This window comes from Pagrus pagrus (assembly GCF_965226575.1).
Source record: "Pagrus pagrus genome assembly, chromosome: 18".
Taxonomy (NCBI): domain Eukaryota; kingdom Metazoa; phylum Chordata; class Actinopteri; order Spariformes; family Sparidae; genus Pagrus; species Pagrus pagrus.
The window spans coordinates 6,373,578-6,400,908 of record NC_140202.1 but is presented as its reverse complement, the minus strand read 5'-3'; the positions used below and the strand labels follow the sequence as shown (position 1 = coordinate 6,400,908).

General features: G+C 40.3%; 1 protein-coding gene across 2 annotated transcripts in view; it reads left to right on the top strand.

Annotated features, from left to right (window-relative positions):
- Nucleotides 1-26,361, top strand: part of setd3 (SET domain containing 3, actin histidine methyltransferase) — a 34,153-nt gene extending 7,792 nt beyond the window's left edge. For both annotated transcript variants that reach the window (XM_084382039.1, XM_084382038.1), the window contains exons 2-13: nt 1,458-1,581; nt 2,307-2,399; nt 5,400-5,548; nt 6,542-6,614; nt 6,968-7,224; nt 14,793-14,851; nt 16,777-16,891; nt 17,175-17,249; nt 17,951-18,117; nt 20,414-20,499; nt 21,969-22,129; nt 23,394-26,361. In XM_084382039.1, coding sequence (XP_084238165.1) covers nt 1,479-1,581; nt 2,307-2,399; nt 5,400-5,548; nt 6,542-6,614; nt 6,968-7,224; nt 14,793-14,851; nt 16,777-16,891; nt 17,175-17,249; nt 17,951-18,117; nt 20,414-20,499; nt 21,969-22,129; nt 23,394-23,873 — 1,818 coding nt within the window. In that variant the 5' untranslated portion in view covers nt 1,458-1,478 and the 3' untranslated portion in view covers nt 23,874-26,361. The remainder of the gene's footprint in view (nt 1-1,457; nt 1,582-2,306; nt 2,400-5,399; nt 5,549-6,541; nt 6,615-6,967; nt 7,225-14,792; nt 14,852-16,776; nt 16,892-17,174; nt 17,250-17,950; nt 18,118-20,413; nt 20,500-21,968; nt 22,130-23,393) is intronic.
- Nucleotides 26,362-27,331: the final 970 nt, after the last annotated feature.

Sequence of the window (27,331 nt, the reverse complement as noted above, 5' to 3'; positions counted from 1 at the left end):
GGACTGAATTGCGCATTCGCGTCTCTTTCAGAAAATCTTGAGCCTTACTGTACAACGAAAAATGCCAAATAAATTGTTTCAATTCGATTATATTCGTTTGGAGATCGCTTGACCCAAAAATCGAGATCACAATCAAAATTCGATTAATTGCACAGCCCTAATTTAGACTCTTAATTATTCATAGGTGTGTTTACGGCTTAACATAAATTAAACCAATCAGAGTGTCATCTCCCATCTCCCATCTCCCATAAGAACCAAGCATACCAGGATCGCAATCCGTGTATCATCCTCATCAATAGCGGTCGTGATGCCGGTGGGTGAAATACATCTTTAATGAGGAAAATATTAATGATCTTACCGGCAGCAAAAACAAAAACAATATGTATCTCTCCGTGAACATGCACATTTGTGCAGGAGGAGCAGCTGATGCACTTCATTAGGGCCCGAGCACTGACCTGTGAGAGGACCCTATTGAAATTCAATTTGAGGGCCTTAACTCAAAACACAAATGTCATGAAAGTTAAAGTATTTTATGGGTTTCGACTAGGGTTGAGCAATATGTTAAAAATGTCCAACCGGCCACACGAATTGCAGATATATTTGCGCAGGTGTTCAGCGAATGCAATTATGGAGGAGGTAGTTGCAAAAATGAAGACAAAATTACTATTAAATTTGGGATTTGTTTGGTTTTAAACCACAACTGGCAAGCGGATGTATAGTACTGGCAAAGGATTCTAATGCTACCAATTTGCACGAGCAAAAAATCGCTAGCTAGCACCCCCTAAAACGCAGCCCCTGGGACTACTTACTACTGCTACTTGCACATGTTGTGTTTTGATGAACTCCTACAGCTTTAACCCAATCAAATTTCTCTCGCCAATCTTAACACAGTTGTAATCTAAAGTTATTAAAAGCTACAATTTTCATTGTATGGCGTGGCTGTGGCGACATGGCAAATATCAAGGATTCGCCATAAAACAGGATCTTTTAAAACGACTGTACATGATTGAATCTGACTTTCACAGAGTCCTGTCTGAATGCATTTACATGCCAGTATCTGCTTATGGTCAGTTTCCCCTAGTGGCAGCAGGAAATGTCCTTGTCCTAGTCAGATGACCACAGCTACCTCTTTTCTATAGTAATTTTATATTAGTATGATTGAAATGACATTTTCGGTTGTACTGGGATATTAGAAAATGAGAGACGGAGAGAGAAAGAAGAAACCACAGCTTTTCGAGTATGAGTTAAGGTCTTATATGTTAGAACAACCTAGTATGCGAGTGCATGAGAGCAGATGGATAATATCTCAGGTTTTGCACCATGTACCTTGGTGGATGATTTTTCTAAAAGACAGATATCATGAAACAGAGACCTTCATACAGTATACATGATGTATTGGTTGGTGATGGCAAGTCCTACTATGAAATGCTAACCGTAATAATGCTTTGTCTCCCCAGCCCAGTTGTCCAACCAGCACCATGGGAAAGAAGAGTCGAGTGAAGACTCAGAAGTCAGGCTCAGGAGCCAGTGCTGTGGTGTCCTCCAAGGAAATGATGAATCTCATCTCTGAACTGCTGCAGAGTACGTTTATCTTCAACTTCTACACCCAGTCCACCTTCACAGTTTTAGCATGGGGAGAAAAAGCAAGAGAACTGTAAAATAATTGTGTAGATGGTAACTACTGTGATTGAGGGCATATACAGTATTTGTTTTTTAAAGGCAGGTTACAACATTTGGACCATAGATGGGCTTAGTTTGCAGTATAATAGCTAGTTAATGAAAGGATGCGTGTTTTGCTGCCACAGAAGAGAAATTGAAAGTCACCGTTCATGCAACATTATTACAGCATTTTAACAGCAGTGTTGGTCGTGACAGATTTTCCTATAAACCCTTAACAATAAAAGTCCCCTGTTATGTAGTTATTTAAAAGCTTTTATTATGAAGCAGAAAAATCTGGAAGTGTTTATGTTTTAATCAGCAGTAACTTTACATGACTCTGAAACAGCGGAGAGTAGCGGCTACGATCCAGGCTGAGGTAAATTACCATGAGGTCTACCAGTTCAATAACAGCTATGATAATTAAATTATGAATATTAGCAATAACAACATCTGTAAAATTACTATAATAATAATAATAATAATAATACTCCTAATAATAATAACAGTAACAATGATAATGACAAGCAAACCAAACCAAAAACATACCCTCCTAATTAGTGGCAATGGCTGTGGTTCAGGTGTGTTTGGCTGCATGTTTAATTGAAAGTGATGGTGTAGAGGTGTTTATGGTCAACATGTTTTCCCAGAATGCAGCAGTGCAGCACCCTCTGCTGGTAAAGAATGGGAAGAGTACATCCAGATCAGAGGCTTGGTGGAGAAGATCCGCAAGAAACAGAAGGGTGAGTACATGTGCAAACACACAATACTTTTATCTTTCCAGATTTTTTTTTCATCAATATCACAGTCCTTAAGAATTGTTAAGATTGTTGTTAAGATTTAATTTCATGTAATTTAAAGTCAGGGATGAAGGTTCAATTATTATTATCATAATTTGTTGGTTGCATAATGTCTTCCTTGGTCATTTGTATCCAAAGCATGACCACACATCAAATCATTAAGCTTAGTTCCCTGAGAGTTACAGACAGGCCTGAGTGACATGGCTGAAAAATCTATCACCATGGTTTCATATCTGTCCATATCAGTAATGATTGACCTGTCCTATTTTTAGGCAAGTAGGGCAGGTAAAAAGTATTATTTTGAACTTAACCACTTTATCAAGGCGTGATGATAATTTTTATGTTAACACAACAAATAACATTACACACAGAACCGAGGAGGTGTGTTAACCAGTGAAACTACAGCTCATTAATGACTGTATCAGTAAGAAAAGCAGATGTTCTCAGAGCTACTGTGTGAGTTAACAGTTTTGCAGGCAGAGTGGGGCTGGTCTTTTGAGAACTGCGGACGCATCCATAATAACGCCTCCCTCCACGCTCCTCCGTTGTTGTCAGTCACACGGCGATCACAGTGCACCTGTGATTGGCTTTTTGTGTGTCACTCATAGCATCAAGGGATATGACAGGCTGGTTATGAGCTGGGGCATGTCAGTTATGTGCTTTCAACTGTTGCATTTAATGCATTCATGTGAAACTATCAAACATTTTATCAAAATATTTTTTTTTTGCTCTGATGAAATGTCAACCGCCGACACGTATTACTATCGTTTTATCACCTGGGCCTAACCACAGATACAAAATTTGCTTAACTATTGCAGTCCCCGTTCAAAATATGCCTGGTCAGTTGCTTGGCCTCTGGTATTGCTGATGGCAGCTTTTTTCAAGAACTGCTCATCACTCCGCACTGATTACATCGGGTTATCATAAGTAAACAAAAACTCAAATTAGCGAACGCCTTGTTGGATCTAATTGGTGCAAACATGGCTCCGGGTATAAAGTAATCTAAGGCTGCACCTAATGATTATTTTCCTATCAATTCATCTAATTAATCTTTTCTAATCAGTTGATTAATCTAGTGATTCATTTATCAAGGCCTATAAAGATTATTTTTGAATCACTTAATTAATATAACAATTAATTTACCAGAAACAAATGTCAGAAACTCTTCTAATTAATATTTAAATATTTGATTTAATCATCTTATCTGCATCATCTAACTTCCACCTGTCTGCCTGACTGTGTTGTCTTCAAAAGGTTGCTGTGCCACATACATTAATTCAATCACTGTATGTCAGAGAAACCCTCTGCCTGAACTGGAGAATCAGTCCTTGTTTAAAAACTTAAATGGTTATGACATAGATGTATTTCAGTACTGGAGTAATATGCATGTCTGTAGCATTAGTTCAAGCCATTTTCTCAATCATAACTGTCCTTTTTAAATAAACACACAAGATAAAAACAGTAGAATAACCAGGGCTGTCCCGGTGACGTCACCTCATGTTCAGACGTTACAATGGCAGCTGCACTGGTGGCAAAACCGAATGTCGCTTTGTCCTTTTCAGAACATTTCAGCTTGCTGCCCAATGAAAAAGAAGAGCCAGCTAATTTTGACAAGCCAATATTTGAAATTAAAAAAAGTCCCAGTGAAACGAGGAAACGCAACAAATTGGAGGACCTACTGTAGCAAGCTAACATCAAGCTATCAGGCAAAACCCCTCCAGCACCAGCTCACGGAGCAGCTCATGCCATGGTCAGCTGACAGTTAGGAGCCACTGAAGCCTTTGGGCGAGTTGCCAAATACAGCCATTGTTACATGGTGGAGAAACCTGCATTGTTTCTCCACCATGGTAGTTGCCCGGCAAAATCTACAGTACTTCTCAGAAAACGCTCATTATCTGACCACAAACTGAGCTCTTAAATCATGTTGCCTCAGAACAGTTTTTATGTCCCTATTGCAGAAGCTCTCCGCAACGCATTTGATGAGTGGTCTCTGCAAGAAATAAAAGCTGGCCCGCGTAACTACAATGGGCAAACATCATAGAAGTAGTGAACAAGTTGAGCCGGACATGGCTGAACTTCTTTGGTCATAACTTACATTTGGCAGTGACAAACGCAGTGGCAAGCACTAAGGATCACACAGCCAGAGCAGTAGGCCTGTGCCACAGGCACTGTGTCGGTGCATTCTCTCTGAGCTGTTTGAAGAGAAGGGATCTGGCAAAAGCACAAGCACAGCACTACACCCTGCAGCATGGCCTCATGATGGTCAGCTATTAAAGTTATATTAATGATCGAATTGCAGTGTTCGCACTCCATAAAATAATTGTGCCACATGTTCTCAATGGAGTTCCAATCAGGACTTTTATCACAGTTAGATCAGTATTGAGTTATGTTTTTCGGCATCCAAAATCTGGAGTCTGCTTGTGAGGAAGTCCAATATCCAGTTGCAGAGTCTTGTACTGAAGCCCAGAGTGTGAAGTTTTCATGGGTGAGTTTGTATTGAACGCTGAGCTGAAGTCAAGAAACAACATTCTGATGGAGCTGTTGTTATTTTCAAGCTGTTGTGAAGCCTGAGTGGATGGCAGTAGAAATGGCATCCTCTGTGGATCTGTTGGTTCTGAAAGCGTACTGGTGAGGGTCCAGACTGGCAGGGTTGTGGTCTTTGATGTGCTGCAGAACCAGTTTCTCATAGCACTTCATCAGGATGGTGCTGAGAGCCACAGGGCAGTAGCCATTACGACTAGACACAAGAGACCTGACAGTTTGTTTGTCACCAGCTACAATAAAAAAAAAATCCATGTGGTTATTTGTAATGTTGCTGCTGATGACATCATATCATTTGTGTAGTGCATTTAGATAAAATAAAAGTATTATTTATTATTATTTATTATTTATACAATAATTTATTATTTTATTATGGGTGTGTTTGTGTGTGTCTGTTTTCAGGTCTGTCGATACTGTTTGAGGGCAGCAGAGACGACTACTTTCCAGACCTGATGATGTGGGCTGAGGAGAACAACGCGTCCTGTGATGGCTTCATGGTGACCAACTTCGGAACAGAGGGCTACGGCCTGAGGGCCACCAGAGACATCAAGGTGAGCTCAGCCCAGTGGTGGTCACTTTTATTTCCCCAGTAGTTTCCCCAGTACTTGGATCAATGAATGAACCCCCCAGTGCAGTGCAGTACAGAACCAGCCTCAAAATGATACTTAAAAATCAATGGATAGTTTGGCTCCTTAGTGAACATGAAGGAGCTCCTGCCACCTGTTGTCACAGGTTGAGAGGTCGAGCAAGAAGCTACATTAAGCATTATTTCTGAGAAACAAGAATATTCACATGACACAAAATAAAAACTTGGATATGTCACAGAATAAACAATCAAGTGAAACACTTAAATATCCCAAACTAATATTGAGTAGTGTATGCTCATTGATACTTACACTGTGTGTGAGAGTGTGTATTTTGGGGTGAAAGCGTGGGTTAATGTTAGGGGGATTACCCCCAGTTTTACCAGGCCCGATTCCATGGCCGCGATATCACTGGAGCAGATTGAAGCCAATCTAGACAATACTCGCATTTCCACCGGCTGTGCCACAGCATGTTTCAGCACTGTCCCAGAAGCAGCTCTCCACTCTGCTCCACAGAGAATATGCACCAAGTCTGTTTTTCACAGAGTAGATCGAGCCAGACGGACAAAATAAAACATCCGGTGCCGATTCAGGCTTCACAGCACAACAAATTTGGAAATATTAACAACCGATCAAACAATTTAACTACGTAGCCTATTCAGCCACAGTAGACGCACAAAAATCAAGGAGAAATGATGAAGTAAACACAGTCTGAGCAAGTCAACAACATCAGATAGGCATGATGCTGCGCTTCTGAAACAATCCCATTGGGATGTGAAGGAAAACAAAACAGCAGTGCACACACCAGGAAACAAAGATGTGCCCAGTGGAGTCAAGGGGTAAGGCTCAAGAAAATGAATGCAAGTCTATGTAATGTCCTCACAAGTGATTAAAACAAGGGTCTGTGTTTGTCTGTGTCTGTGTGTGTGTGTGTGTGTGTGTGTGTGTGTGTGTGTGCAGGCAGAGGAACTATTCCTGTGGATTCCTCGGAAGATGCTAATGACTGTGGAGTCGGCCCAGAACTCTGTACTAGGTAAGGCCTTTAAATGATAAGGATATTAATTCATGCTAGGAGGAGCAAATAGGAATAATTTACAGCTTATTATTATTATTATTATTATTACTATTATTACTATTGTTACATTGGATAATGGATATGTAAACGAGAAATTGAGACATATAACTTGCAAATTGCTAAATCATTGCCTGGGAGCTGTTGCATGTCTAATCTCTTCGACCACAGTCGTTCTGTGATATTATTAGAACATTTCTTCACTTTCACTGTGTGCAAATTACAACCTGTACGACAGCAGCAGCACAAGATTTCCAGTCTGCTTAAAGTAGCATTTTAATATCCTGCAACTGACTGTAACCTCCGTGTCTTAGGTCCTCTATACAGCCAGGACAGGATTTTGCAGGCTATGGGCAACGTGACACTGGCCTTTCACCTGCTGTGTGAACGGGCCAATCCTGTTTCATTCTGGCTGCCATACATCCGCAGTCTTCCTCAGGAGTACGACACACCACTGTACTACAGGCAGGAGGAGGTGGAGCTGTTGCTGGGCACACAGGCAGTGCAGGACATTCTGAACCAGTATAAAAACACTGCACGCCAGTATGCTTACTTCTACAAACTGATACAGGTGAGCATACACAGCGAACACACCCACATACTTCAAATATACAGTATATACTAGATTTTCTCCCACCCCTGCTCCTTATGTGTGTGAGTAGTTCCCTGAATGGCCACTTGAGGCTCCAGAAGTATACCCCCATAAGAGCCCATGTTAATATGCACAACTTCACAGCAGAAATAAACTTGTTTACAGCCTGGTACAAAAACAGTTTTGGCCTCTACACCTAATTTCCCTTGATGATAACTGTACAGGGGGTGTTTAACTCACTCATTCGTATTATATATAATGCAAAAAGTTACACATAATTAGGGGCATGGCTGCTTTGAGTGACAGGTAGCTGCGAGCTGCCTGCTTGGCTTCACATTAACTAATTTCAGAACAAAAAACACAAAGGTTGAATAAACAATAGACGCAACCAGGTGTCAAAGAAATGCTTGCAGAGGGGCGGCCCGACAACCGCTCGCACTGCTGAAATACAGTTGTGGTCAAAAGTTTCCATCCACTCATAATGAACATGTTCATCATGTCAGTCTTCAGCTCCAGTGAACACAAACTACTTTGTCATAAAAACATTCATGAAGTTTGGTTCAGTAATGAATTTATTTAAAAAAAATATTTTTTTTTATTTAAAATGTCATTCAGGTTTATCAAATCTTTATCACAATTCACATGCTTTTTTATCACTTTCATTATAAATTCCCTTCATAGCCATGATGTCACAATGACCTTGACCTTTGACCTTAAATCCAAGTGAATATTTGTACCAAATGAAGTGAAACCCTTCAGGCCTTCTGGAGATATCTCATTCACAAGAATGGGACGGACAGACAACCAAAAACATAATGCCCCTGGCTTTCTCTATCACCAACGCTGAGGCAAAAAAAGCCATCATTTATGAATGTAATTCATTAGATCTTTTTTTGTTGTGGAGAAATTGTCTGACGCTGTTACTTTCCCCCCACTGATGGGTTGTCTGATATTTGTAGTTACTACATTCAATAAGACATGAGAACAACAACAACAAGAGGATATTAATAAGTAACACTCACCCTACACCCTTCATTCATCCAGACGTTCAGTGACTAACTTGACTTGAGACTTGCCCTCAAAAGACATGAGACCCGACTCGGGACTCGAGATTTGGGACGCATGAACAATCTTTATTTTTATTTTTTGGCGCATCAACATTAAGAAAATGTCTGACGAGCTAGCCTTACACATCTGATGCGTGCTGCACGCGGCCACAGATGACAACAACACTGTGGTGACGGGCACAACAAACATTTCTTTCAGGAATAAAAGTCAGCTGATGTTAACTGTTAAACAACACAGACAATTGTATCCACAAAAATGTTCTGTTCTGTAAGGAAAGGACTTAAGATGGCCAATAGCTCCAAATAAATTTTTTATTCATGCAAGGAATCATTTTTGTCACACAAAGAAAGGTGCCAGTTTTCACAAATGGTAGATATGTTTTAATATCACCAGTTTATGGACCTGCAGTATATTTCACATCATTTGGCAGCAAGAGTGTTTTGCATTAACTACTGTAGCTGTGTATTTATATTGCAAAGTAAAATACAGTTATTTATTTTAAAGCTTTTATCATGCTTTTTTTTGAAATATTGCAATAGCCTGTTTAAAGTGATCACATACCAAACATCTAATCAGTGTCACTCTGCAATGTTCTGAGCAGACCGGACGGCATGCAGCAGATGATAGAACGCTCATTACAACCATAAGAGACTTGACTTGGACTTGCAAAAAATGAGTTGTGAGCATCTCTGGGTGGTGGATGTTGCACAGAAGAACATTTAAAATGTTTTACTGTTGATACTTTGTGACTCTTATTGGAGTAGATTTTGAAATGGACAATATTTTGAGTTGTGGTACTTTCTACAAAATGTGGTGTATGTAATTACAGAATCAAGACTGTGACTGTTTCCCTCTTTTGATTTATTGAATGCAGACCACCAGGATCTCAGAGCTTGCTTTAGTTTCTCTGCTGAGTTACAAGATTTGAGCATCAAAGTGAAGTTTTATTTGTAACTTAAATTTGAAAACTTCAGTTGTTTGCAGTCTCCTGACTCCACATGTCTGTGGTGAGCAACTGTGGTAAAGAACAAGTCAGCCATGTGCCTGACATGCTCCACTATGACCAGGAGGGGGAGGTATTGGGCCAGAATACCTACAATGGGGACGTTGAAGAGCAGTCAGTCTGATCTATTGTCTAGTTGAACTGAGAATCATGATGACTGATGTTTTCCTCCTCTGGAGTTTATTTGGCAAATACATTTCTTTTAATCACAATTTAATGCATCACTGAGTGATTTCCATAATTAGAGCAATATTACCATTTTGCGTTTAACTTTAAAATGATCACACAGAGACTTTCAGTCCAGTGTAATATTCCCAAAAATGGAATAAGATATAGAGAGAGTGATTATGGTATATGGTGAACGGGCACAGACAACAGATAGGATAGTAATCTCAAAATATGCTAATGTGCCATTACTTATCTGAAGCATTGTGATCTGACAGCTCAGCTTTGATCAGAACTCTGTGGAATCAGACCATTCGTGTATCAAAGAAGCACTGAAATAAATATTTTTCAAAGAATTCATTGTGTCTGTCAGCAGCAGTTTATTCTAATTAGCTGATGTACAGGCAGGGGAACGAAGGTTTTGCATTTTAAGATAACGGGCGTGATATCTTCATTTGGTCTTTTCTGTCAGACACAAATGTAATCTAATATCTTCGGTGGTGCTTTTGGTCAGTTTGTTGCCATTTTTATTAGCGTAAAAAAATACATTTTTAAAAGTACATTTAAATGGATATAATTCTTCTAAAATCAGAGGGGAGCTTAAGAGAAATGCTTTGGTCAGTCCTTGTTTCAAATCTCTTCACAGTGCAGTTTCAGTGGACTCCACTGAGTGGGAGTGTTGTAATCTAAATGACTTATTGTCAGTAAGCTTGAAGAAGAATCCCACGGAGGGAGGAGCTTTAATCACTAACTACTGTTGGTTTCAAAAGCCTAATGCCATCCGTTCAGTTGATGTTGACTTCAGTGATCTCAATGTTGTGATCGTCGAAGGGTTTTGATGATCCATACTGTCCCATAATGCAAATCTAAACTTTTTAGTGTCTCATCTTCGATCTATTAATAGAAGAAAATTGATGTGAATGTTTTACTAACATGTGATCACGTGTGTGTCAGTATGCATGGATACACATGGACTAAATGTTAAAGCTGACCTGAGGTCTGAAGAATGAATATATGTCATCTGTTGATAGATTGATAACTGTGTTACCAGGACAGTCACTAGAGGGGAAGGTCTGAGACTATTAGTGAAAAAGCTTCTATTTTGCATTTATTTAGAATTGAATATAATGTTTTTCATTACAAATTATCATATAAACCTAACAATACAGGTGAAGAGTTAAATGAATGAATGAATGAAATCATAGTGCTGAATACATCCATAAGTTAATTAACTTTGATGCCGTTGTGCTTCACATACAGTACAAACATATAGCAAGCCTTGTTATAATTACCTTTAAGAAAAATCTGGAATTTTTTGCCCTCAGTGTGAATTTGTCCCTTTGGTATCAAATATTGATATTTTCATGGTATTAGTGTTGTCACGATACTAGAATTTAACTTTGATACAACACTAAATGTTGAAATTTAGAATATCTGTATTTGGTTTCTTTAGGCGTCACAGAGATATAAAACCTTGAAGTCAACACAGGACAAATATGAGCTGTAAAATAAAACCACTGAATGTAAAATATCAGCCAGTGAAAAGTATGAATGATGAAAGAGTAATATAACATCTTTGAATTTTTCATGTATATTCATTGAATATTAAGACTTACACATAAAAAAAGTTTAAGGGAAATTAAAATCATTCTTCTCAGGAGAATCTACTGCCCATATATGTTTAAAAAAAGAGGGGTTTTAAGCTCTATACCACATTTATAGTTGTGGCAAACAAGCACATAAACACTGAAGACAATATTTTGCATTCTCCAGTCTAATCAAGTTAACCTCATGTGTGCTGCCGTCCATAGGCACTAATGTTAACTTTCAAGTGCCTCACCTATCTGGTGCTTTCAGTCTGTATGATTGTGATTGATCCAGCATCTATTTAGCGGTCACGGTTTGCCCGTACAGTGTGCTGGTGAGTAATGAGTGTGGTGAGTCAATGTTTGCATGGAGTGTAATCACTTGTAACAGGACACCACTGTGGCTAACAGATTGTGACAGTATCATATCAGGATTTACAGTCATCACAGTAAGTGTTGAACTGTGAGGTTTGGATGATTGAGTGCTGTATGTAATAATGATCCTGCTGTTTGACTCTCTCACATACTCACACACACACACACACACACACACGCACACGCACTGTGTGTTGCACTTGGCCTGAGATGGAGACTGAGCAAGGAGGGCTCATGGAGGTGTGTGTGTCCTTTCCCCTCATCTTTAATACATCTCCTTTCTTCTTCTCACACACACACACACACACACACACACACACACACACACACACAGACACCCACACCCACAGAGTCTTCACTTGTCGTGTAGCCGCTCGCTCTGTCCCCACCTCCTCCCTCCTCAGATGACCGGGCTGGAAAATTAGCTTGTCACATTGGCTTTGAATTGAATTGACCTGAATGTACCTTCCTCAGCCCGCCTGCAATCCCCCCCCTCACACTCTTACTCACTCACTCTAACTCACCTCCTCTGTCTGTCCGTTATGTTAGATGTATGATCAGACACACAGATATATGAGATATGCTGGTGTATACAGACAGGCCTAATCAATATCAATCGACATTCTCCCAAACACAGATGTGCCGGTGTATGCAGAGGTACATCTCTGTAGGTTGGTCATCCTGACCTACAGTTAAGGGTGCTCCGATGATCGGGCACCGATCGCTATCGGCCGATATGTGTTGTAAAAAGCTTGATCGTAGGTCTAAAATGCCACAAACACTGCAGGACACACTCTCCTGCCAATATCAATACAGATGTTCAGTGCCCTCTTGGTTTAACCAGCACAACATATAAGCAAGGTCCAGTCAGCTGTTTGTGACTGAGGGGATAGATGGACCGGTACCATGGAAGAATTCTTTTGAAATTTTTACCTTTTTACCATTTAAATTCAGAAAAATTAGAGGTTTACAAAAAATTGCATCAGTTTAATTCAAGTGAATATTAGTTGAAGAGGATATGCAAATGATTGTATTCTGTTTTTTCCCAACTTTCGTAAAATCTGGGTTGAATTTTTTTAGCTGCTGTTGTCAAGACAAACAGGCAGCGAGCTAAAATGGCAGCTTGGTGTAGTAGCAGCTTAAAGTAGTTTACATTTCTCACCTAACACCACAGCATGTATCCTTGAGGTCGGACAAATGTGTCGCTTGCTTTTTCCTTCCTCATAAAACTTTGCAAAGCCACATTTTCCATTTCCTTTTTTAATGTTTATATATTTTTAACATGTGGCTTTTGTTTTTTACATCCATGTTTGCTAGCTAGCAGCTGCCTTGTGCTTTGCTTGTTGCTGTGTTACTGCCACAATGTGTTTGTCAGTTTAACAGTGTGACACTATTGGTGTGTGTGAATATATGTGCGTCCTTGTGCCAATAACAAATAAAACAGGAACTGAAAACACATGAAAACACTCCATAGCACATCTATAGTGGTCAAACTCAACAGAGTACCTTAAGGGCTTATATTAATTTCATATTCATCCACATCAGCACAAAAATCATTCATCTCTCTTCTGTTGTGTGTCTAATCTTGGCTCTGATTGGCCACCCACACTCAGTCTTCACTGATGGAAAATACCCTTGAGCTTCTGCTCTATGGTTTCTTGTCCATTCATTGATTTTGAAGATTTTGTCCATATTGTGGTGCATGTCTGTGTCCTCCAACACATACTCTCTCTACAGTGGCACATGATAGATGACCCCTGTCTTTGGATGGTAATGCATTAAGAGCTCAGCGTGTGTGCGGGTGTGTGTGCGTGTGTGTTTGTGTGTGGACATAATCCATTCAGCTGATTTTTTTACACCCATGTGTCCGTCGCCTGCAGGCCCCTCAGTGGGACTGTAACTGAATATGTCTGCTTGTCAGGGCTTTTGTCTTCTCCCTTGTCAAGGCCAGTTTAATGTTCTTCCATTTAAAAAAACAACAAAAAAAACAATTCAACACTCACACATCACCTGCCAGTTGGATATACAAACCAATTGATTGTTGGTCAGTTTAATTTAGTGTTTATTAGATTGTAATATAATATAATGTGTGTAAGATATCCTCATGTTTATAAGTCTTCAAAGTAGGTTGACTGATAATAGAGTTGAAAAGGGGCATGGAAAGTCATTTTCTGTATGACACTTCAAATACTTCAAAGAAATCAGTATCAATATCAAATGATAATAAATAAGATCCATTCATGCTCCTAAAGGTTAAGAAGATAAGAGGGATCAATATTATTCACATCTCCTGTCACTGATTTTAATGTTGTGGCTGATCGGTGTAAGCTGTTTTTACAGGTCTTGGGGAGTACTTCTGCATATGTGAAAAAGTCCAATAAAACCTTTTATTGTGGCAGAGGAGGCTGCATGAAAGCTGTTAAGCTACCTAAGGTGCATTGTGGGTAATGCAGGCACCAGTTTTCAAAAAAGAAGAAGGCGGCGTGGAATAAAAAAGGCGATGTCTCTGGTTCTGCAGTATTGATTTTGATCATATTTTTTTAATGAGTCCAGCAGTGTTATAGAAGTGCAATGCTCTATCAGTGGACTGCTTTTCAAACCCGGATGCCTACATTACCCACAATGCAACCTACCCTCTGACTGGCAATTTATCACTTAACATGCAGCTTCCTTTGGAGCCAGAAAAGGCTTTATGCCACTTTGTTTACATATGCAGAAGAGCTCCTCAAGACCTGCAAACATACTTGAATGTATAATATTGTTGGAGTTGCCCTTTAAAGCTGATCTGCTTGATCTAGATCTTGCTACCTCTCATCTTCTACTCTTTCTTACTTTTACTTTTCTCTTTCTTGACTCAGTTCTCACTCTTTGCCCCCTCCATCCATTTCATTTCCCTCTATCTCTTCCCTCTTTTCATAATACTTCGCACTGATCTTCCCTCTCTTCTACTTAAGCTAAGGGCTGTTTGCAAATGGCTCTGGTAGGTGGTGGCTGTGGCTTTAAATGGAGATTGTGGCATTAATGGACACACACTCTCCAACACACACAAAGACACACCTGTTTCAGGCTCAAATTGATGAGGCAGATTTATGACGGCTGCTGGCCACAACAAATTAAGTTGACAGTGATGTATGTGGGGGGCCTGAGTGTCACAGTGCACCACCGACCACAGGCGCTCACACACATACAGGCGCGCCCCGGCGGTGGCCCCCTACTCCCAGTCCTTCTTGTTAGGTGTCCCTGTCAGGCAGCCCCCCTCCAGCATACCTGCATAATGAAATTCCTCATTCTGATTTGTGTTTTTCCGTCTCTCTCCTTTTCCTCTCATCCACTTTCTCCTCCATCCCTAGACTCATCCTGCAGCCAGCAAACTGCCCCTCAAGGACAGCTTCACATTTGATGACTACAGGTTAGTGTGTGAATATAAGTGTGTATGCAGAAAAGGGATGTGTTTGGATTGTTCACGTCATCCTGTACATGTTCATGTGAGTTGTACCTATAAACTGGAGCCAATGCAAAAGGATATGTCTGGTTTATTTATTTACCAGTAACACTGCTGCTGCTACTACTGCTAGTAGAAAAAACAACAACAACAGTAATTGTACAGTAATTGTAGTAATAATACTTATAATTATAGTAATAGTAATAATACTAATAACAATAATAGTAAAGGTACTGTACTGTACAGTAATGGTAAAAATTACAGTAATATCAGTAGTAGTAGTAGTAGTAGTAGTAGTAGTATTAATATTATTAATAACAGTGATAGTAAAAGTAATATTAGTAATGATGGTAATTACAGTTACAGTTGCTGAGATCAGTAAGATGAGACGATCAAACAGGTTTTGAACAAACGTGTGCTCCACATATGTGGAAAATAAATCTGAGGCAAACGTTAAAAATTGTTTCCCAAACTGTCTGTTTATAAAAAAATCAATCACAATTTGCATTTGGATTATTGGTTCAACTTCAACCTACTATATCACACTCACTTACTGTACTACTTACTTATTGATGACAACTTAAAGGATCCACATTATAAAAGTTCAGTCCACTTTATTTTCCATGTTTTGATATACGAGGACTGATTTAAAAATATCAGGTACTCCTGGGCGCATTGTGCAATCTATGTTGTATTCAGGGTTAACACAGATATGAAGGTGGTTACAATCTCATTCCATGTATTTTTCTTGCAAAATACAGGGAACTGCAATCTGATTGAAATATTAAATTTCAGGACTTAATGTGCAAAACAGTTGAGCAACAATAAAGAAATACCCGCATCACTAACCAGTATATCTCAATCAAAACTAGTCCAATGTCAAATAAAATCCTCTCCTGGCTAAGGTCTCTCACAAACAGAGATTTCATCATTATCAACAACTGCACCTCGTTGGTCCTCTCCTCTTCATCCGTTACATGCTCCCCGTTGGAAACATCATTCGCCGTCATGGTCTCCATATTACTTGCTACGCCGATGACACCCAGATCTACATTTCCACCAAATCCATCACGACCGCAACTCACTGCACACTGACCAACTGCCTCACTGAAATCAGATCTTGGATGCAAGCAAACTTCTTTCAACTCAGCTGTGACAAATCAGACGTAATCATCATCGGCCCAAACCCAAGGCGACAGAGCCTTGTCCATGTACGTTTGTGTGCAGAGCACCATCGGGCTCTGTTGCGGGTTCTCTAAACATAGCGCTGAGACACCATAAAGGTTATCCCTGATGCACAATAATCACATTTTAGAATGTGTGACTCATTTCAGAAATGTGATTCTCAAAGGAAATGTTTTCACCCCTAGTTCAGATAACTGTCAGATTACCTGACTGCTCGTGTTTTTTGGTCCATCTGACTTCATTAAAGCAATTACTGTGTTTTCATTCACCAACTAACTTGATGAATACAATGTTAACATAACTGACGGAGATAACTGCCAAAAGTGCAAAACACAACAACCAGGTAGTAATCAACCATGTTTCTTCATTAAGCTAAATTATTGCATGCTAAAGGATTAAAGAAAGTGGGCCAGTGATGAATTATTCCTTCAATCTCTCCTTACTGCCATTCTCTCTCCATTTCCTTCCTCCTTTTTTCCTCCTTTTCTGCTCTGTTCACCCTCCACTCTTCTACTCATCCACCCTCCCTCCATCCTCCATCCTTCTCTCTCCATCTCCATCTGATGCAAGCCTTCTCTCTCTTTGGCAATACCAGTGTTAGAGTTGATGAACTTCCTTCTTCTTTATGAAGCTGTATTGTGCCAGATGTCAGTGCAGGAAACAAACTTGACTGTAACAATTGGGGATTGGTTGATTGTTTGTGACAGGTGGGCGGTGTCCTCTGTGATGACCCGTCAGAACCAGATCCCTACTGAGGACGGCAGCCGAGTCACTCTGGCCCTCATCCCCCTCTGGGACATGTGTAACCACACAAATGGACTGGTAAAGTCTTTATCTCACTCTCACACACTTGCATACATTATAAACCCATGAAGAATTTGACTGACAATTGTTAACGTCAACGCTAACCATATCAGTAGCTCTGCTATGTTCTACTTGCTCTGCCTGAATATTGACTACCATGTCCCAAATCTGAGTAGGCCAGATTTACACATTTTTTCTCTCTTACAAATCAAAAGAATAAAAAATGAAGTGGGGAAATATACAAATATGTTTATTGAGCGCTTTTTGAGTTGAATTAGTGAAAGTTGTTGTTGGTCTGCAGATCACCACTGGCTACAACCTGGAGGATGATCGCTGTGAATGTGTGGCACTGCAGGACTACAAGGAGAACGAACAGGTGAAGAGAAATTTGACTCTACTACATCTTATTCTTTGGTCTTTGTTGTCTCTTGCTTCTCTCTAACCGTCACCCAGAAATTACACCTGTTGTTCTTAGACTCAGTCAGTTTAACGTTGGTTTACAACAGTCAGAGAATTATGGTAATCCAGGTGGAAGATAAATTAGAGAATGAAAAACAGTTGCAAAATCCATTAATCCATTTTTTATTACCTACATTTTTTTGAGCGGTGGTTTATGCTATCAGCATTGAACCAATTTCTCATTGGAACCAGAGCCACAGCCACAATTCAAGTCATGACTCAAAGTCCTTGCCCCCTAAAAGAGACTCTAAGATCATTTGTATTTTTCATATGTAACAAAGCAAAGTTCATTTAAACGCACAGTATTTAATTTCAGCCGGGGTCTGTCAATCAAAATGATAAGATAAGACGGAGTGTGTTGACTTTTGGAAGTATCATGGGATCATGTGAGTTGTTACATTCATTGTTAAACAACCACCATTGCTGGTTTTGAATGTACCATATAAACTGTACCAGGGTTGCTAAAACTCCGACAAAGAGGAGGTCATGACCTCAGTGTATAGGTGAAGACTGAAGTTTGAAAATGCCTGCTCCTCATCATCACAGTCTAACTTAGTGCATGCCACCAAGAAAGGTGATGATAGTGTTGTTGATGCTGATGATTTATTCTTCTCGTAGATCTACATCTTCTATGGCACAAGATCCAATGCCGAGTTTGTCATCCACAATGGGTTCTTCTTTCAAGACAACGCTCATGACCGAGTGAAGATCAAGCTGGGCGTCAGTAAGAGCGAACGCCTCTATGCCATGAAGGCAGAAGTGCTGGCGCGAGCCGGTATCCCAGCGTATGTCTAACTCTTCTTGCTGTATACAAGCTTTTTGTTTTCCAGTCACAAAAAATGTCCTCCTCTTCCCTTCCTAGCTCTCTACAAACACAGTTGGGTGCCACTTTGGCTGTGCCATGCAGGGGTGATTCTAGGATCAGCTCAGCTCCCACATGTAAAACTCTGGTGGATGAAATTTTGTTTTTCTTCCTCAGCTAAACAGTTACTTGTTTTGCACTATAACACGTCCCCTATCCGTCCACTATCTTATCTCTTACACTACGCTCTCACCGCTCATCCAAGAGGCTTCTTCCATTCTGATACTTGTACCAGTTCTCGTCTCCCTTTGGCGTCAGTGAAACACGTAATATAAATGTTGCAGCAGGTTTCTTTGTTTTCTTCCACCCCGCCAAGTATCAAGTTACCATCCTCCCTAACACTTTGATCTTCAAGAAGCTTAATCGTTTTATCATTTGCCCCTTAATTTTATGCAACATTCTCTCCTCTGCATTTTTAATCAGACACCTTTTAATCTCTTATTGATGACAGTCTAAATCTCAACAGTGGAAATTAAATGAAACAATCCCCGTTGTTGCCATTGTGCTCTATTAAACTGACAGATATGCTCGTAGATCATTTTCAAAGGATACAGCATCAGATTTAGTGTTGGGCCTCATTGGGATGTTGAGTGGCTGTTACCATCAGAGTCTTTATACAATGTAGAAATCACTCATTTTGCTTCTACTTTATTCTGTTAACAGTCTGATAAGTGAAATTAATACCGCTATTCATTAGCAAATAAGCAGGTCTACATGGTGGTATACCCACTGAGAATCGCCTGTTGACCGCATTCCCAATTGCGGCAGGCAGGGCAGCCCATCTGTGACTTCTATCTGAAGCATTAGGTTGTACATCACTGACGTCACGTTCACCTCATGAATGCAGTGGAAACGGTTGTAACAGAAGAGAAAACAACATTTAATCCATTGTGAAAGAAGCGTCTGTAAAACAATGGATAAATTCTTTTGAGCGTCACAGCCACAGCAACATGACTCGTTTCACGGTTGAATTTGAGCCATTCGGTCCAATAACTTTTTGAAAGTCTAGAAAAGCTGCACGATTATTTTAACTGGAAGTTTAGCGCCTATCCAGGTATTTTCATACCCAGGAAGTTGAGCTTTTTTGTCTTCAAAACACCACTGAGCAGCTTCCTATGTTGATAAAGCGCCATCACTTTGCACAGTGGAGTTTAGCTTGTTCACCTGGGTCTTACATTTGGATCAAAGCTGAGCCGAGGTGATTAAAAACCCGTGTCTACTGCAGCATCAACTGACCCGGGTGTAGCTTCAGAGTTTACACATTCACATTGCACACAAAAGCCTGATCTTAGAGGGTTTAAGTGGGATTTTTGACCAGTGGCGAAGCGCTTTTGACTTTTCATTTACATGTTTGTTATTAGTTTGTCTCTCTAAGTCTACCAAACCCTTGAACACTGTATCAGAGTACAGCATTTACAACAAAGAGTTAACTTCCCTGAGCTGGATGCTCTGGAGCAGTGGACAGAGGAATAATTTAATAGGAGGAGCGGGGAGGTGGCTATAATGTGTTTGTGTGGTGTAATATTGTCGACCCTGTGCTACGGATCGCCACATCGATCATTTTGCTGAAATAGGGGGAAAATACTGTCCTCTTCCAAATTACCTCAGAGTGTAATGTTATGATGCTGAATGGTTTCTGCTGAGTCCTGGATTACACTTGTTTCATATATTTTCTGTCAGGCTGCTAACCTGAGAAATACTCCAAACAGCAACATTAATATCATGTTTACAGAGACACAACAAATACAAGAATTTCATGTTATAGAATGAGGTGCTGTGCAGACAGAGGTGGAGTCCACAGTACGTTTAATACTTCTTTTACTTTTTTGGGTGTAAAACTTTCTGATTTTGAATTTTTTCGTTTCCTGCCCGGTTTTAAAGCCAAAGCAGTCAGAAACATGTAACACTTTAATCTGGTCTTTTTTTTTTTTTTATCTTTTATGTTCTCTCTTTATGTTGTTTACTGTTGAAAGACTTTGAATAATGTTAATCCATTGACTTTCCAGTAATACTAAATACCCCAACACTGATCCAGCAGGCTACAATAGACAGAAAGAGGCAAAGCAAACTCTTGAACTTGAACTCTGGACCAGTCCATCCCTGAGCTTGAGTTTTAAAGTGCATAAGAGATAATTTATGCAATGAGCTATTATTGTTGTGTGGGTCCCATTGTGCCTCCCTACTTATTACTAATACATCGCTCTGTGTTGTGTTTGCAGGTCCTGTATCTTTGCTCTCCACTGTAATGAACCCCCCATTTCAGCCCAGCTCCTAGCCTTCCTCAGAGTCTTCTGCATGACAGAGGGTAAGACACTGACACATACACCAACATACTCACACACTGTGAAATACCAGCAGCAAGACATTCCCTGTAGACCCTCAAAGCCAAAACACTGAGACCATCGTCACTACCGTTTGCTCCACATATCAGTGGAGGGGAGAAGACAGAGAGGAGGTGGAGGTAGAATTAGAGAGGAAGAGTAAGGCCCGTCCATTCCTGAGCTCCTTAATTGAGGCAGTGCACCAGATGTGTGGAAGGAGCAATCCACCAGGGGGGTTTGCAATATTCATCGGCATGTATGCAGAAATGGCATCCGTGTCATAAATCCCCAGGCACACAAGGCCACTTACGCCTCTGTCAGAGGACTTGTCCTCAGGACCCGGAGTGATATATTATTCAGATTTTTTGCTGCATGTTAATTTTTAAAACAGCCCCAACACCATTGGATGTGTGTGTCTGTGTGTAGGACATGATAGAACAGTGTGCACACAACCTGGGCGCTACAGTTTGCCTCTTTCACCCTCCAGTGTAACCGAGTCATGTTTAGGTCCTCGGATCAAAGGCAGCAGGACGAAGGATTCAGAACAGGGGAAATGTTGTCATTATTTTACACATTATGAAATTTAAATGTTGATCTTGACCCAAGTTATCTCCAGGCAGTGTTGGAAGGTCAAGTCTGGCTGGTTTAGCAAAAGGTTTTACACAAAAGGATTTAATGAGAAACTTTGATTGCATATTAATGATAGTCCCACACTTTTTCATGTTTGCAGCAGTGTTAAATGAGAAGATTATTAGTTTCAGATCTTTGTCTGCCCAAAACTATGACAGATAAGGCCGTAGCATTTATCACATCCGAGTCCTGTATCGAATCTGCTCGTTTCAAATCCCTTTACAATTCTATAGAGATTTAGCTTTAAATCATTTCTTCTGCCAGTGAGGTTGTGTTTTCACTCGTGTCCGTTGGTTTGGTTAGTTGGTTATCTTACGCATGTTGTACTACATGGAGCAAATCTCAAATATCTTCTCATTTACATTGAACAAAACCCTGATAACTTTCTCTCTTTTCTCAAGTCTGTGCGCTAAGCTCAGCCAACATGTCCCGGACCTGTCTGTCAGTCTCTCATGAATATGATCTCATCTTACTCTGAGTTAGAAATCTTCAGGGGTCTACTCGGTTCCTAGAAACCAAGCTGGGGGTCCCATATCTGTTGCTCTGAGTCACACATCTCATATGTTTCTATGTTTAACATACATGGTGATCCAAGCAAGCTTTAAGTCTGCTCTGATGACACAGTCCATTATAATGATTACAGGAGTAATTGATTTTGTTGTTAATGGGAAGATGAAACAAGCTGCCTTCCTATTGGTGGACATGTCTTCAAACACATTTCCCTTTATGTTCAATTTCCACTTCACTACTATTTACTAATGGTCCTCTGGCAGCAGTTTAATGCTTTCTGTAAAAGAGATGCTAACACTTAGTTGGATTTCAGAGGAACTGAAGGACTACCTACTTGGAGACCGTGCCATCAATAAGATCTTCACACTGGGCAACAGTGAGTTCCCTGTCAGCTGGGAGAACGAGATCAAGCTGTGGACTTTCCTCGAGACCAGAGCTGCTCTGCTTCTCAAGACCTACAAGACCACATCAGAGGTCAGTCGGCTTGAATTTAAGTCATGTTGAAAGTTGTAATTTGGGGCTTCTGATTGCAGAGTGTCAAGGGTTCAGTATAGGGATGGGCATTTCGAGTAATTTTCTAACCGAGTACCCGAACCTGGTCCTAATCGAGTAACCGAGTAATAAAATATATGACTCATAAATGCGCTCTGTCCATCAGACAGCGCATTGCTGACACACAGCGTCGTCAGACAAAATATCAGGTGGTTAATAAGAGTAGATTGGAGTTTAAGATGCACATATGAGTTTATGACTGGGGAAAAAAAAAGTTTCCCCTCTGGACGGAGCGCATTTATACCCCGGGATTTTTTTATTTTTTTTCCCCAGTAATTAGCGGTGCTTATGCTTTCGTGTTTCTTGAACCTTAAGTGGTTTCGCATCGAACTCGTTGAGTGGTTGTAAGCCAGTTTAAGGTTACAAATGCGGTTACATGCTGCTATTCCGACATGCCGCTATTTAGACAGTGACCTGTAATTGTCGGAATAGCGGCATTAAAGTTATTTTTCAAGCGTCCCACTATTTCGACATTGTTTTTTGCCATTGTCGGAGACTTGTCGGAATAGCGGCATGTCTAAAGAGAGACATGTCGGAATAGCAGGCGGACCCCGAAATATTGCATACATGTTAATTTACGCATTATTTATTAGGATTTACGGGAGATTTCCTGATAGTAGTGATCACACACGGCAACAGAGCAACCATCTTGATGTAAATAAACGATCTTTGGCAGATCATGTTTTCCCATTGGATTTTAGCCCGTCATGTGACGGCACACGGGTCCCTATTGGACAGGCTTGACTGCTCGGCTTCTGGGTAAGCTAACGTTACAAACACACCGGTGGGGTCGGTGTAAAGGCTGAAATAGACGAGAAACAGAGCGACTATACACCCGGCATCGCCGACAATGAAATAATCCTAGGTTAACCGGTTAATAATTCGTAACCGATTAGCAGATTGTCTACTCGGGTACCCGAGTATCCGAGTAACCGTGCACATCCCTAGTTCAGTATGGTTCAAGTGAAGTAGCTTGTAGGAAGGGCATCAAAACTATGTGTTTGAATCTCATATGGTGTTTTACTAAAATGTGGGGAAACAGCCCCACAAAATTCCAAAGTCAGAAATATGAAGGATGAGCTCTACAACCTTGTGAGAAGCATCTGCTTAAGACCTTTTGTCATCTTTTCCTCCTTCTGTCTCCCATTTTTGTTTATCTCTTAACTCCTGGCCTGGTCTCTTGTAGGAGGACCAGTCCCTGCTGGAGAAACCTGATCTATCTCTCCATTCTCGCGTGGTGATTCAGCTCCGCCAGGCTGAGAAGCAGATCCTGGAGAAGGCATCAGCCAGTGGACGGGCCAAACGCCTGCACTTCGAGAAGAAATTAGAAGAGGGTGCTCCATTGCCTCGCTATGAGGAAAGCGATATCGCTTTGCTGGAGAATACGGGGGCAGATGCAAAGCTTCCTATTATCCTGCGCAAGCTGGAGGAGGTGGAGGAAGGCCAGGAGATCCAGGTGGAGGAACACAGTCACCTTCTGAATGGGGAGAAGGTTCTTTATGAGATGGATATGGAGGCTAACAGACAGCCAGTGCAGGAGAAGGTCAGGAAAGATGTTAATTCAGCTTTGGACTCATTTGAAAGTTCAACCCAGAAGGGCCAAAGGGAAATGGCCGATCTAAGTGCCATTCGGACTGAGGATAATCCCAAAGAGAACAGTGAATAAGTGTAATCCACCTACTGCCACAGCCCATGCTATTTATTTTATTTTTTTTGGTGTGTGTGTGTCTCTCTTAAACGACTCAGAAGTATAGAAGCTGAAAAATGTAATTCAAAGATGCAGAACTTTTCCTTTTTGTGTTCATCCAGTGGGCTTTTCTGAGTTGTTCACAGCTGAACTTGTTTAAAGATGCTGCCAGTGTGCCCCTCAGCCTTCTGTGCACAACTTTTTGATTTAAATCAGCTTTTGTTCTAAGTTTGAAACAAAGATTTACATCGAAGCATTTTAGAGGCATACAGCAAGCTGGAACCACAAACTGGCTCCAGTATATATCGTTAGGTGGAGAGAAAAAAATAAAATGGAGTTGGGTGAATGTTATTTCCACAAAGCCAAAATCTCTCTAATCTTGTGAATTGGATGGTTTATTACTGCAGTTTGTCTCCATATATGTCCACTATGTTTTGAGTTGACAATCGTATCCTCTAGAGCATTTTGTATTGTGCTACTGAGTTAAGACCATCACTGCCCACAATTCCCTTTTTCTTAGGTTAAGATCATTTCAAGCAACAGAACTGAAGGAAACAGAAAATGTTCTCATTAACCTGAGAACAGTTGTTTTAAACTGATGGTACCTGTTATGGATCAGTACAGATCAAGGTGGAAGATGTTTTTTTTTTTTGCTTCCTCAGTGAAACATATTTTTACCCTCAAATTGTTCATTTGCTCTCATTAGATAGTTGTAGTCCTCATTAACAAAGAATTTTGATTTATTTGTGTTTTAAAAAGTATTTTTATGAATGTACTCAGTTTACATGCAGTGATTATCTGCTGATGTCACCAAAAGGGAGCGATGAGTGACCGAGTGATCACTGTTATTGCCCGTGAGAAAGCCATAAACAACACTGAGGACTCAGTGAGACACAAGATGACATCTCATGTAAGTTCACGGTTGGAAGCTTTTGTTCAGCTGCCTTAGAATGAGGCAATTTCAACATGACAATTTTTGTATGAAAAACACAGTTTGTGTTAACTGCAGGGGCCCCGATAGCTGTGTGTCTGTGCACTGATACCCACCAGAGCCCTGACAGTCTACGCAGTGTGGAGGAAAAATGTGCACTTTGGTTATAATTCTTATCAATCACAACATTTTACCCTATTGTATAGAATATGGCAATGCATACTTCCAGTTTAACGTTCTCTCTCACCTCATTATTCACCCTTTGTGTTTAGTGATGGTGAGGTTCAACTCTCCTACAGAAATGTAGGGACACACTTTTGTTAATGATGCTTTTGTATGTGGCTCGCTTTTACATGAACAGCACATAAACGATATAGTTTGACAAAATAATCTGAAGTCAAGATCCTACTAATTTTTCTGAGCTTACCACCTTTTTTCATCGTCCATCAGAAGATATAGTTATTCAACTGATTCATACTAGTCCTATAGTCCAGATGATGTGTGCCAAATCTGAGGTGAATCTTGGTGCAGTTGTACAGTTTCGGTCCCTGATCATCCCAAAAACGTGTCATGGCGACCATTTTACATTCAGCCATAAACAAATGATGTATTTTACATCCTCTCACCTGAGCCAAACATGATGACAATGATAGCATCATCACACACTGTAGTGAGTACATCACATTGGGGCCCCGACCTGTACGACTGTACCAAGTTTCATGCCTTAATGAAAAATGAACATGGTTCTGGTTGGAGATGAGTTGAGATGGACAGAGGTCACCACCTCCACACATACACAACCACATGTTGACAGTGTTGGGCAAGTTACTCAGGAAGTGTAATAAGTTACTCTACTTATTATGATAATACTTATTACTTGGTATCAAAAGAACTAAGTAATGTTAATCGTTACTATATTACTTTTACAAAGGTAACGTCTCCTCCACGATATTACTTACCCAGCAGCAAATCTTTTTTTGATTCAGAAATCCAGTTTCTGTTGTTTAACTTGCCCTGACCTGTCGTGTACACGTCAATGTAAGACAGCCTAGCTAAGTAACGCAGTAACGCTGTGTTACTTGTAATCCCTTATGGTAATATATTACTGAGTAATGCGTTACTGCCCAACACTGGTGACTGAAGTACCATATAAACTTTTGGTCACATGATCACATCACCATTTACTTTACTATGAGGGTCATGAGATGTGGTTAAAAGCCCCACACAACACTAGCAGGTGCCAGTTTAGCTATTTAGTTAATTAGTTTAGTGAGTTAATTGTTCTGACAAACTGGTGTTCCCAAAATTAAGAACGAACTTTAACGCTCTGGACTGATGCACTCTGCTCATGTTGCTCTGACAGTCTGGTGGTTTTGAGATTAAAGAGTCCATTGTCTCGTGTTCCCTTTAACACACAGAGTGAACCATGGGTAAGTGCTGTCCATGAATACAATCACTTTCAGTGGAAGGACTCATTGTCATTGTATTGTTTGAAGGTGGAGCAATGAATAAAGACACATTTGAAATCTCTTTAAACCGAGTCTCCTGTCTTAACATTTAAATCATCGCTAAAGTTTCAATCCCTGCACACATACAAATGTCAAGACTTTAATTTTGATTTCATGGGGAGTTACCAGCTGAAACTAGCATAGCTTAGCTCTATGAAGAAGCCAGGCCGATTATGTTTTTCTTTTTTTCTAATGGAGTTGCATGAGGTACTTATCCATAGTCAGTTTCGTACCTGCAGATGATGGTGGTCAGCAATGCCCCCAGTTTGGACAAACGGGAGCACCAACACAGAAGCTCAGCAATGCAACTAAAAGAAGGCTCACCTAAATAATATCTATATGAGTTTAAGTGTATGCTATCTTTTGTATACTTTCAGCCCCGTACCTTGCTGTCCGACAGCCCTTTCTTTTACCACTATATTTTCTCAACTCTAAGCGACCCTCCACACACTTAACGTCCAGACCAGCCACAAATAAGTCAGATAGGCACAGAAGATCACTGCTGCACCCAAACATCATGTAAGATCATACTAAATACTTAAAATGAATCAAATGACTTACCAACCAGTGAATAAATACAGTTTCCACAGAAGTTCCCCCTCTCTCCAGTTCTTCTGTAACCTCTTGTCAGGAGGATTTCACAAAACTTGGTGTTGATCCAGATAAAGAGACACATCCAGGAATTTCTTCTTACTTTTTCGACATTTTTGTGGATAGATCTTGATGGAAAAAAATCAGGCATATTTAGGTGGCAGGTATCTGTGTGTGAGTACAGTTTGATGCAGATCCAAATAAAAATCTGGATCCAGCAGATTTAAATACGTTTTTTATTTGGTATGGGATTAGGCTTGATTGAATTGAAGGGGAGTGCTGGGCCTTGGTGGAGGTACACTCTATCAAGTGCCATCCTATTTTTTAAATCATTTTTTTTGGATGTGGCCTTCCTCTAGGTGACTTTAGTATATTTTGCTGCCTTGTGTACACAGCAGTACATTGCT